Raw genomic sequence first — 11740 nt, forward strand, 5'->3', positions numbered from 1 at the left:
GGTTGGAAACAAATTGGGGGTGGGGAAGAGAGACAAGAAAAGACACACGCTGACTGGTCTGGGAATTGCTGAGAAAACTCTCTCCCCTCTAGGCCTGCTCTTCCTGCGCAAATAAAGCAGCATTTCCCAATCGGCTGACAGCCGCCACTGGTAAATAATGGTCATACCTCACTGACTAGGCAGAAAGGCTCTCTTATTTAGCAAGAGCTTATACTTGAAATATAGGTCATTTCAACAATGCTAAGCAGGAGACTTTGGTATAAAGCACTTACTCCCAGAAAATAAAATAGTGACTCAGAATCAAAACCCATTTTAAGCAGGACCCTCTTCCTATTTGGGGTGGGGTGGATCGGGCAAGAAAAGAGACAGGAGGAAGGAGAGGTAGGGAACAGAACGGGGTGGGGTGGGGGGGAAATAGCATCTCATTTTCAAAAAAAAAACAGGAACATCATCACAGCTGAGAACCAAAGGCTTCCAACCAGTTTTGATTAGACTATTAAAATGCAAACTGGCAAATTCGACCTTAACTATTTGCAATAAAATATCATAGCTATTGTATGTCAGTTTACCCCATTCACATGCAGTCCTTAATTTCAGACATTTTAATGGCTTACTTGTAAACATATAAAAGAGGGACCCTGGATCATTGCATTTATTTATTTATCTATGCCAAACGTTTATTAGTGAAATAGTCCTGAAGATATAATTCTACATATGGCGCTTTGATTTCACATAATATTTAAGAAAAAAGACAAAACACATAGAATTAGACATATAATTCAAAGACCACGGTATAACCTTTATCTTTTTTTTTTACTTCAGCAAACAAAAAATAATGTCAAATGACATGAAAAGTGGCAAGTCTTTCGACAATAAATAATAAATTACTTTATAATTTTTGCAATGCAAGAGCAAACAAAAAAAAAGTTTCCTTTTTTTTTTCCTCTTTATTTCCAGAGAGAGAAAACAGTCATTTTAACCAATAACTATACACATCTTTGGGGGAAAAGTTCGTGGACAGACACAAGTCAAACACAATCCCGAGACGCTTGTGGCAAAATAGAGGTAACCTTGTTGCAATGCTTTATAAGTTGGTTTTTAAATTTGAATTCAAAAACCTTTAAAGTCGCTTCAGACTTCTTGATAGAGGATGGATCTCAAAAAAAAAAAAAAGAAAGAAAGAAAGAAAGAAAGAAGAAGGGGGAGGGGCAAAAGTAAAAAAGAAACCAGCTACAGGACATGCTAAGAGACCCAGGATTTCAATTAACCCCTTGTTAAAGTCAACTAAAAACATCGCAAACCAACGCAGCTCCACCTTCCTGAAAGGACTCTTTCAGCCAAGGAGGCCAGTTTCTCTTCCTGCTCATTTGCTGGAGCTCCCATTTGGCAAGGCAATGACCAATATAGAAACAGCACCATTCAGAATAGGATGGACTAGAAAATCTCTATTTCTGCTTTTCTCTAGATGTGCAGTGAAATGAAAATGCTTTTTTTGAGATCCTTGAATATAAATCCTCTACGTTTTAAAAACGTCTTTTTTTTTTTTTTTTTCAGTACTCCTAAGGTCATTGGATAGCGTATGTTGGGTTTGGGTTTTGTTTGTTGTTTAATTCTAGTAAAATCCCATGATTGTCTTCACAGTGTTGCTACCATATCACCTTGTCATTAAAACAGACTTCGTGCATTCCATGGAGCATTCATTTCTCGATTCAGTTTTCATTGACTGGGTCGTTAAATACTTTTGTTTCGGAGTTCAACATTATACTTTCCCACTTTCTCCAACAGGGAAAAAAAAAAATACATCTGAATGAATGTTCCTCATGCCTCAATAGGACTGGCTACCATGCTGTTAGGTGTATCTGGGAGCTGAGAGGACATCGACGCCACTTCACTGCCAGTGGAATTAGAGCCCGGTCCTCCTTCTGAAAAATTCACCTGCATGGAAGGTTGAGAAATGAATAAAGGAGGCTGCGATCGTATTCTTAAAAGGATTATAAACTTGTCATATGTGTATATGTACGTGCGAGTGTTTGTGTGCGTGGATGGATATGCAGATAAAGATATCTACATATATAACTGAATTTTAACAGGCTTAAAGAAAGCCCACAAAGAAAAGAACTTGAGAAGAAATCTTATTGCTTTCCCATCTTTCAAGAGATCTCTGTTTTAACTGAAATTGAATTCCCAACATTGTGTTGCATTAAATTATTTAAGAACAAATGTGTTTCCCACTGTAAAATGGCATCGCAACTCTACCATGCATGCTCAAAATAAAATTATCCTGCTGGCTACATGCTGCCCTGGGAGCAGGCGAGTTCTCAGTCTCTAGGCATCAAAGCCTCTCTTCTTGAGTTGGAAAATCCATAACACACGCTCAGATCGTGTGACAGGAGATTCAGAGGAGGCTCCACAGAACAATGATTAACTCCTCAGAGGGTTCACAGCGTGGGCTTTCTTCCTTGTTGTTGGTCCTACTGCCTTTTGGCCTTCCTCTGTCTCTTTCTCTCTCTCTCTTTAAATCAGGCTCTTCCTTCGGAGAAGAGACCCATATATTATAACGTCATCGCATTATAAATATCTGGCTCCTTCTTTTAAACCGAAAGTATTGTGTTGCTGTTGGAAACCTCCTTCTCCACTCTGCCCCCACATCCCCCTCCTGTCTTGGCTTCCCTCCCACTGCGCTCATCTAACACTAAAGTTTTAGAAGGTACAAACACTTGGCTGCCCTGAACCCTCCTCTTACTTGCCTTCTATGATCCAAGTTTTGCTCAAATAACTCATAAGATTAACCTCACTTTAAAATAAGTTCTTTTTCCTAATTCCAGAGTCTACCTTCCTTTCTATTCTATTAAACTTTCCCATGGTGAGGTCAAGGGACTTCTCAAATTTGCCCAGCCTCTAGACTGGCCCACTTACAAATGTAAACCTAGGCCAAGTCCTTGTAACCACTGCCTCTGGCCTATTACCTAACTGTTGCCACAGAGAAAGAAAATGTTCCCCCGGTAAGTGTGAGGGTAAAAAGCTAACCTCAACTAAAGTTTTATTTTCAAAGAAAGGAACAAGTTTTTAGAATAGATCTTGTTTTATAGAACAAGATTCTATAGAACTGTTGACTAAGAAAAAAAGTGATGTGTATATATGCCATATCACAAAGTACATATGTTTAATAATCCTATTTATCTTGATCCTTAAACCTTTTGTAGGCATAAGGTGAGTTAACATATTAATGCTAAAACAGGTGTTCATGCGCTCTCTCTCTGACTGGTAGAACTCATGTTCCTTTGGCTAGACATGCCCCACATATGTGACTGTGTATAACATCTGAACTCATACACTTCAAATGTTAAAGTAGTCCTGCATTGCAGATTAAGTTGGTCCCAGAAAGGGATATTAATAACAAAAGGTATCCATCATGTCTTTAAATAACTGAACTCTCTATTGATACATTTGAAAATTGTGCTTAGACAGGTGCCTGCTGCCCATTGATAATAACATTGATTATGTCTTACAACATCGGTTATTAATACAAACACCTTGATTTAGGTCTTTAAATATACTATTCTCTAGGAGCTGAGGAGGGAGTAAATTTACTAATTGCTGATCTAAGGTCCCTTCCAGCTCTAAAAGTCTAAGATGTTTGGTTTTGCAACCCTGTACACCTTCCCATCCATGTCTAGGTACTTAGATACCTTGGAGGTTATCCCTCAAAGCAGGCCCAGTTGATAGAAAATTCAACCTGTATGGTCAAATTAGGAACTCACAGAAAAGACTCACAAGAAGTTTGTTTTCCTTGAGCACTTGCCTCATCTACACCAAGGCTTCTTCATCTCTCCCCAACCCTGGAGCCAGGGAGGCAGGCTCTCCCCGCCTGAATCTTTCACTGTGTGACAGTTAAACCAGAATCTTCTTTTTGTTGGAGATTCAGCGTCCTCACTCTGAGAGCTGACACTTACCAGTTGCTGAAAAGCAGGCTGATCTATGTCACTCTGCAAGGCGAAGTCACTCAGTACTTTCCAAGGCGGCTGGTAACTCTGCACCTCCACTGGGTTTGCCTGTAAGCCACCATCGTGTCTCTCTGGACTGGCAGCCACCATGGGAGTTCCTGTCATCCCCTGGATATTCTGTGAATAGGGCCCCCCAACCCCAACATGTTAATGACCAAACTCCCTCCCTCCATTGTCTGCACAGCCTAAGCAAATATACCCTGGCATTATCTTATCTATATAGTGGCCATTATTGACTCAGTTAATCTGCTGCATGTATGGATATTAGCCAGAGTTCAGTTTTGTTTTATTTTATTCTGTTTTTCTGCTTCTGTGCGTGAGACTAGTAGGTCTGCTTGGACCTTATTAAACTAAATTCTATTCTGACTTTCTCCTTTCCCTTCACATTCACAGTTCATCCCAATTCCTCCCATCTGCCTTCACAGGCTATGGCATCACCGGGGTGGAAAGCTGCAGCCTCCAGACATGGTGGGTTTCCTGGGCAGTTTCAGTTACACTTTCTACAGGCACTTCTCTTCACAGCGCCAACCCCCACCCCCAAGCATTTGGGTCTGGCCGCTATCGTGTGCTATTACACACTCACCAACTTGAAAAGTGCCCCGGCTCAGGCTTGGCTGGCCTGCCAAGTTTAATGACAGCGGGGGTTTTATGGCATTTAAAAATAGGGCTGAAGCGGTAAAAAGAAAAAAAAAAAAAAAAGAACCTCTTTAGTTTAACTTAACGAGAAATCCTGTGGAGTGGGTGTTGCCATGGGCCTGGGATGACAGTGTATAGTAATATCTCCGGAGGCCTGGGCTTGACCTAGAGCAGACGGTGCCCTGTCTTCTCAGGTCACCTTGGTGGACCTCACCCGTCTGAAGGTGCTGAGGCAGGCCTTGCCCAGAGTCACAGGGCATACCCAGGGGGTCGACGGCCAGGGTGACCCACCCACCAACCCCTGAATTAGATAGGGAGGCAAGGAGGTGTCTCTTACTCTGGTGCCTGAGGAACTGACACCCTGAACCCTGGCAAAACGGGGCCAGGCCTTGATGCCCCCTGCCGGTGTAGTGCAGGGGTGACCCTGTCCTTCCGGTGCCCGAGGGGGGCAAGGATGAAAGGCACAAGCCCACCCACGTGGGCTGGGGGTGGAGGTGCAGGGCTCGGCAGGCGGCCCTTGCCCGCATGGGTAGAGGAGGTGAGGGGCTGCCGGCTTTTGCCCTGGAGCAGGATGGAACACGCTTGCAGGCCAACCTGGGCAGCCCCTTGCACCTTGCGTGCTTGCTCTGCTCCCCCCTCAAGTCCCCTACCGGCCCCAGGGCCACTCACAGTTTTGTCATTGGGCTGCTGCTGCTGGAGCTGCTTCATCATGATGCTCCGCTTCTTGTCCTTGCACCGCTTGTTTTGAAACCAGACCCGGATCACGCGGGGGCTGAGGCCCGTCATCTCCACCAGTTGCTCCTTCATGAGGGCGTCTGGCCGGGGGTTGGCGGCATAGCAGGTCCGCAAGGTGTGGAGCTGCTTCTCGTTCAGCACTGTCCGAACGCGGGTGGTCTTCTCGGGCTGCTTGTGGACATGGGGCCGCAGGGCCGGCTGCCGGGCGGAGATGGGCTCGGCTGCGAGGCAAGGGGCGCCGTGAGCGCGGGCCAGGCAGCTCGCCCTCCCTCCCGTACTGCTCCCAGACAATGGCCAGTGCTTTGCAGCCTCAACAGACAAAGCAGGGGCAGCAGAGATGGGGACCAGGGAAGCAAAAGGGAGAATAATATCTGGTTCTCTAATCTGAGAGGTCAAAGCTGAGTAATTCAGGCCCAGAACACAGCCTCCACCCTTGCTCTTGTCAACACAGCCTTAGCAAAGGGGCCCAGGTCTCAGGGGCAGCATCATCCAGCATTGTTTCTCCTCCTTCCCCGCCTGTCCTCATACCCGGACTGGGCCCAGGTTACACGAGTACCCACTACCTCCAGGCTCTTGGACAAAGGCCACAGATGGTACAAGGGGAAATGCAGAACACCCCAATGTCAGCCAGAGACACTGTACCAGCTGGGAGGTCTCTAATGCAAAGGTCAAAGAGAATTCTGTCAGAAAGCCTTGAACATCAGTCCAGAGAGGGCAAGCATGTCAAAGGGCTAAAGAAATTCAGTATTCTGGCCATAACTCCAGTCCTTGATCTTTCTTATTATGAAATCTACCTGGCTGTTCCTGAGATGGGCTGACTGCATGCAAAAGAAAACCGAAACTGTTGAGCTGCCCAGGCTCTAGATAAATGACAGCTGGGAAGTGTTCTGTCTCCTGACGTCCTCCCAATATTTCCACCTCTTCTGTGTTTCCCCACAAGCAGAGCGCAGGTTGCACAGAACAGAAATTGCCACTCTGGCTTTGCCTCTGTGCAAGCTAGTCACACATCCCCCAGAATAGAAGTCTTACAGCCTCTGAGAAAGCAGAGTGGACAGATCTGTGTTTCCTCACCTTCAGTGTTTAGTAAGAATTGATACTTTAAAAATGCACCAGGTAGATCTATTCCTGAGGGGAAGTAAGGTTTGGAAACATTGTCTGCCTTCTAAGGGAAGGCCTCCTCGTGGCCAACCTTGCCCCGTTTCTATTCTCCTTCTTGGGGAAAGGGCTCTCGAAATGTATGGTACAAATCCTTCACCTTCCAGGACCCCTAGGGTCAGGTCAAAACCTATTGGGTCAATTTAGTGTTACAGCGACAGGCCTGAAGATGAAATTCTCACCAAATCACATAGAATGAATGGTTTAAAGAGGCAGACTCCCTTTAAATGGCAATTATTGCAGATTAGCTTGTTGACAGTTTTAAATTACAGCTCTGTGCAATGGCCTGCAGTTATTAAGACTGTATCTTTTCACATCCATTCTTTCACAAAAGGATAAAAATAAATTCTAAAAATGTTTTAGTGTGGGGCAGTTGTAAGGAAAAAGGATTTGAAAGGCTAAATGACTTAGGGCCACCTAAGCTTCCTTCATTGGGTTAAAGGAGGAAGCTCTGGGGGCTAGGAGCTCCACCCCTTTAATTAGGCAGCGGCAGGAAGAATACCTGGCAGGGAGCTGAAGCCCATTTTCAGTAAGCCCGGGTTTGGAGGCCAAGGTGAACTGGAAGTACTGTCTGGATGTGTATATACATGTATGCACAAGTAGTGTACATTCATGTGTACCCATATTTAGACACGCAGATGTGTAGATGTGCTGGGGGCGGGGGGAGTCTGTGGACACCGTGAGTGCACTGCATCTTGCGCAAAAGAGCGAAGTACAGTGCAAACTGCTCCTAGAAAATCTCCTTTAACAGCCAGCCGAGGCCTCAGCAACTGCCCTGTGGCTACCAAGGTGGCCGCGGTGGCCCACGCAATGGCTGGGGCGGTGCTGGCCTAGCCCAGCGCCAGCCTCCCCCAGCCATCCTCCCTCCCGGCAAGGAGTACCTGCCATTTGCAGCGGCCGCGCCGGGTGCAGAGGGCTGAGTGGGTCACCGGCGCCCAGGCTGGCCCTCTCCACCACGTCGTGGTCCGCACGGCAGAAGAGCCCGTCCTCCCGAAGCGCGAACTCGTCCCCAGGGATGAGCTGACGGCTGCAGGCCACGCAGCGGAAACACTCGATGTGGTACACCTTGGAGCGGGCGCGCATCACGAAGTCGTTCTTGCTGAAGCCGATGCTGCACTTGGCGCATTTGATCCCGTACAACCTGCGCGTCGCCCGGCAGGGACAGGGAGAGAAACACAGAAAGAGGGGATCACTTCAAGCCGGCACTCCCTGGCCCAAGATCGTCGAGGACCCCGGCCACACTGCCCTGGGACGCTGAAATCAGCATTAGCCGACCAGCTGGGAATGGGAGGAAAGAAATCATTAAGTTTCTCTCACTTCTCCTCCCTTTCTTTTACCCCCCTTTTCTTTTCCTATGAACCTCTGTGTCTCCAACCATAGCTCTTAGTTCAGAACACCCCCAAAGTAAAAATGTTTGACATGTTGGAAACCTGGACCTCTGTTCTAGCCCAGCCCCAGGGTAACCCTTGCAGCTTTTGGCAGAAAGGAGTCAGGGGGGACTCTGGTAGCCACTGGCCCCACACTTTTGCCTTCCTATCCCCCAATTTCTGCTGCTAGAAATGTCTTTAAAACTGCTACAAGAAGTCCTTCCAAGAGAAAAAGGGGTTAGGGGAGGAGACTGTCACCCCACTCATTGGTAAATATACACAGATGCACAAGCAGAGTAACAAAATGAAACCTCTGAGGGTTTCCAGATTCCCTTCTGCACAATAAGCATGTTGCAGTTTTTCCCCAACTAAAGATTTTTCCTCCGGTAACGATGTTAACAAAGTTTCCTCTCCGTTCTTCCTTTTATTATTATCTTTAAAATCTGCTCCTGCTCTCTCAATCTTTTTCAAGCTGCTGAAGCATCTACTTCTATTTCAGTTTGCTTGAGAACCAGGACCAGCCAGAAAAATGAAAAAACCCACTTCTAAGGTCTTCCTCACGCCTGACCTTTCCTTACCAAGGGACAATCCTTGTAGGTTCCACCTAGGCGGCACTGCCCTGGCCCCCTCTCCATGTATCAGTAATAACAGAAGTGGGGGCATTCCTACAAACAGAGAATGGAGGTGGGGGGAAGATCCACACATAATGGGAGGAGGGTACCTCACTCCCCCAAGGGGAGAAGGGCATTCAGACCTAAATAGTCTCTCTGTTCTGCTTTTACAACTACAGGAGTTCAAAGGGACACACACACACACACACACACACACACACACACACACAATTGAGAGAGAGTAAAGGGGAAAAGGCAAAGGCAATTGGCTCCTTCTATAAATGTGTACGTGAAATTGGCTACATGAAGGTCTGTATGCAGTTGAGGAAAACACTATCTCCATTGGAGGAAAGATAGTCCTAGAGGTGCAAAGTGAGCTCTCCCTCTCCAGAATCTTAAGTTCACACACTAATCAAGTAAACAATGAAAACGGCTCATTTGTCAGAGGTTAGAAGGTAGATTCAAAAGTTTTTCTTCCCTCCGCCTACTCTATGTGAGATCTTCCATTTCATAGGATGAGGACTTTACCTTGCCTGTGACCAAACAATTTGGAAAATCCCTCCCCCTTCCTCCTGTTCCCCACTTCCCCTATTTCCTCCCACTCTCCTTTCCTCCCCACCCCCCATCCCACAAAGTATTAATAAACCCTTAGACACACTGTTCAGTTTTACTTATCAAGATTATACTCTCTATTTCATGATTTTACAATAAGAAAAAGTGCTGGACACAAAGTGAACAGGTAAAAATTGTGACCACATATTTAATTCGTAACTAAACTTTAATATAAGTTCTCAGCTCCAGAAATCCTATAAACTTACAAAAGCTAATTACTTGTTAATAGCCACTGGAGAAATTTTAAAAATATACAATATTTTTATATTATTTAACATAATGGTGAAGGTGTTATCTCTTCTGTTTGTTATTAAAACAATAAAATTTTCTTTAGGAATTCTACTGACATCCTAAAGCAGAAAATGAAATTTCAAACACATATATACACAGGTAGAGAAAATTTGAGATTTGTGAAGCATGAAGTTGAGACACAAAATAACTGGAAAAAAAAAAAAAAAACCCTCAGAAAGTCCCCTATGTGGTTTTAGTCTTGTCAGTATGGGCAATTCGCTCATTTTATCAGTTACCAGATTTTAATGTGAGAAAGGAAGCTGTTCAATTATCTAAATATACCAATTGTTCGTAGACAGATGATGGGCAATTTGATCTGCTCTGTCTAATTCATCAGCTCAGATAAGATAAGAAAGAAAAGATAGTCAGATGTCACCAAAGGGTTAATATTTAAAAAGATTAAATTTCCGGTCTTTTTTGCAGGGAATATTTGGATTGGTTTTGAAATTTTCCAAGAAAGGACTCTTACCCTAAAAATAAATGGGGCAATATTTCTACTTGCACTTTCAAGGTGCATTTCTAAACATCCTTAGGTCAAACTTTTATTTCGCCTAATTGCACTGACATCTCCACAAAATTTGTTACTCATGAGACATGAACTATAAAAATAAATAAATGAATAGGGAAAAACACTGCACAATACAATAAAAACCAACCTTTTAAAAAGAAAGTTAAAGCCCAAATGATCCACCTTTAAATTTCTGCTTGTTTTGGAAGGGGGAGGGTGAAAGAAGAAAATAATTTGAGCATCACAAATTCCAAGAGCAATTAAACAAGCTTCAACACCACACAATTTATGAAAACCACTATTGAGTTTGTGCAGGGATTTCCCCCTAAAAAGTGAGGTAAACAGAATAGTTTAATTTACATAACATACTTAAAGAATAACTTTTGCACACTGGACTCCACTAAGGCATACTTCGCAAAAAGACAAAGCCACATCAAGTAATAAAAAAAGGAGTAGAGAGAGACGGGGAAATCTCACAAAATTAAAGAAGCAATATAAATGGCGTACCTGATATAATCTCTTTTACAGTAGGTTTTCCCATCTCTAACAAAGCACGTACAGCTCTCATCCAAATACTGATTACACTCCGCACATTTCAAACATGCCGCATGCCATTCTAAATCCGGAGAAACCCTCAGAATATACTGATCGTGAATTTGATTGCCGCAACCAACACATAGGGAAATCAGACGTTTTTCTGAAATGAAAATAAATACATGATTGACTAACCGTTTACTTCCTACAGAGATAAACACACTTTTAGTGTCGTTCTCTTATAGGGCGTACTCTAGGAGTTTTGTTGGGTTTTTTTTCCCCTTCTTTTCTTTTCTTTTTTTTTTTTTTTTTAAGAGTATTGCACTTTGGGATGGTAATTGAAGTGTGCCATCAAAACCTTGACTCATTTTAAAAAGGAGGTGGAATATATGTAAAATGCAGATTTGAACAGTCTACATTTTTAAGCCTAGCACGCAATCAAACCCGTTCATTTTGTATTTCTTTTTCCTCCCTCCTCCCTCTTTGCCGTAATCATTGGGAAAGATCATGGATAAGTCAAGTCAAAGAAAAGGTTTTGACTAGAAGCGTTAAGTGAACGCTTATATTTTCCATGAAGCGCGCTCTTAAATAGCACATAGGACTGGATATTGTTAGTAAGAGCAGACATCAATACAGTTGTCACTCGTTCTCTTTTGCAAGTCTAATGCTAATTCACATCTCCGGGTATTGTATGTGCAGGCAGACCTTTGCAACGGAATAACCTCGGAGAGCTCAAGATTCCCGAGGAGGAAACCACCGCTTTAGCACCAGAAGGCTAGGGTTTTGGAGGGCACACAGGCGAATTCAAACACAAGGTACGATCAGTTTCCCGAAGATCAGAACCGACAGCAAGCATGCAGGCGTGGCGGCAACAAGAAAAAGCCACCTCTTCTCTCTCTCCAGGCAATGACTCCAACTGTGAAGAGCCCTTGGCACCCGTGCCTGAGAGAGACCCCCGCACAAGTACAGCACACCGAGCCCCACAAGGTAAAATAGCCTCTTACTTTTTGGTGGATCTCCCATGTCTCCCATATCTGTAAGAGGGAGTAATGTCCACAGTGAAATGGTGGTTGTACAGTTGGTGAACAGCCCACAGAGAGGATGCTGGAGCTGTGGCTAAGTGGGAAATAGTGGCCCCTGGGGTTGCCAAGGCTGAGAGAACCGCTGCCCGGCTGCGCCGCGCCCTCGCGGATCTGGGAGTCCAATGTAAGCCGGCGGAGTTGGCGGAGCAGAGGCGCTGCGGCGGCGGCGGACTCGGCGCGGCTCCGGCACCTCTCTTCCTTATCT

At 44.7% G+C, this 11740-nt stretch overlaps 1 protein-coding gene across 1 annotated transcript; it reads right to left on the bottom strand.

Moving 5' to 3' along the window:
* Positions 1–1818: 1818 nt before the first annotated feature.
* On the bottom strand, positions 1819–11485 carry ISL1 (ISL LIM homeobox 1). The gene is made up of 6 exons (XM_045887918.1): positions 11458–11485; positions 10427–10616; positions 7412–7671; positions 5310–5596; positions 3954–4121; positions 1819–1935 (listed from the first exon to the last, which is right to left on the bottom strand). Exons 1-6 carry the CDS (start codon positions 11483–11485, stop codon positions 1819–1821), a joined length of 1050 nt encoding a protein of 349 aa, XP_045743874.1.
* Between the last annotated feature and the right edge of the window lie 255 nt (positions 11486–11740).

This window comes from Mirounga angustirostris, unplaced genomic scaffold, assembly GCF_029215605.1.
Source record: "Mirounga angustirostris isolate CCGP_5_RB_7025 unplaced genomic scaffold, mMirAng1.0.hap1 SCAF_7, whole genome shotgun sequence".
In the NCBI taxonomy this organism is placed as follows: domain Eukaryota; kingdom Metazoa; phylum Chordata; class Mammalia; order Carnivora; family Phocidae; genus Mirounga; species Mirounga angustirostris.

Excerpts from the sequence above, each read along its gene's own strand:
- ISL1 (XM_045887918.1), bottom strand. The coding sequence starts at position 11,485 with ATGGGAGACATGGGAGATCCACCAAAAA. Across the intron at positions 10,617-11,457 it reads CATGGGAGATCCACCAAAAA|AAAAACGTCTGATTTCCCTA; the intron begins GTAAGAGGCTAT and ends TTTTCATTTCAG. Across the intron at positions 7,672-10,426 it reads TGTAAAAGAGATTATATCAG|GTTGTACGGGATCAAATGCG; the intron begins GTACGCCATTTA and ends GGCGACGCGCAG.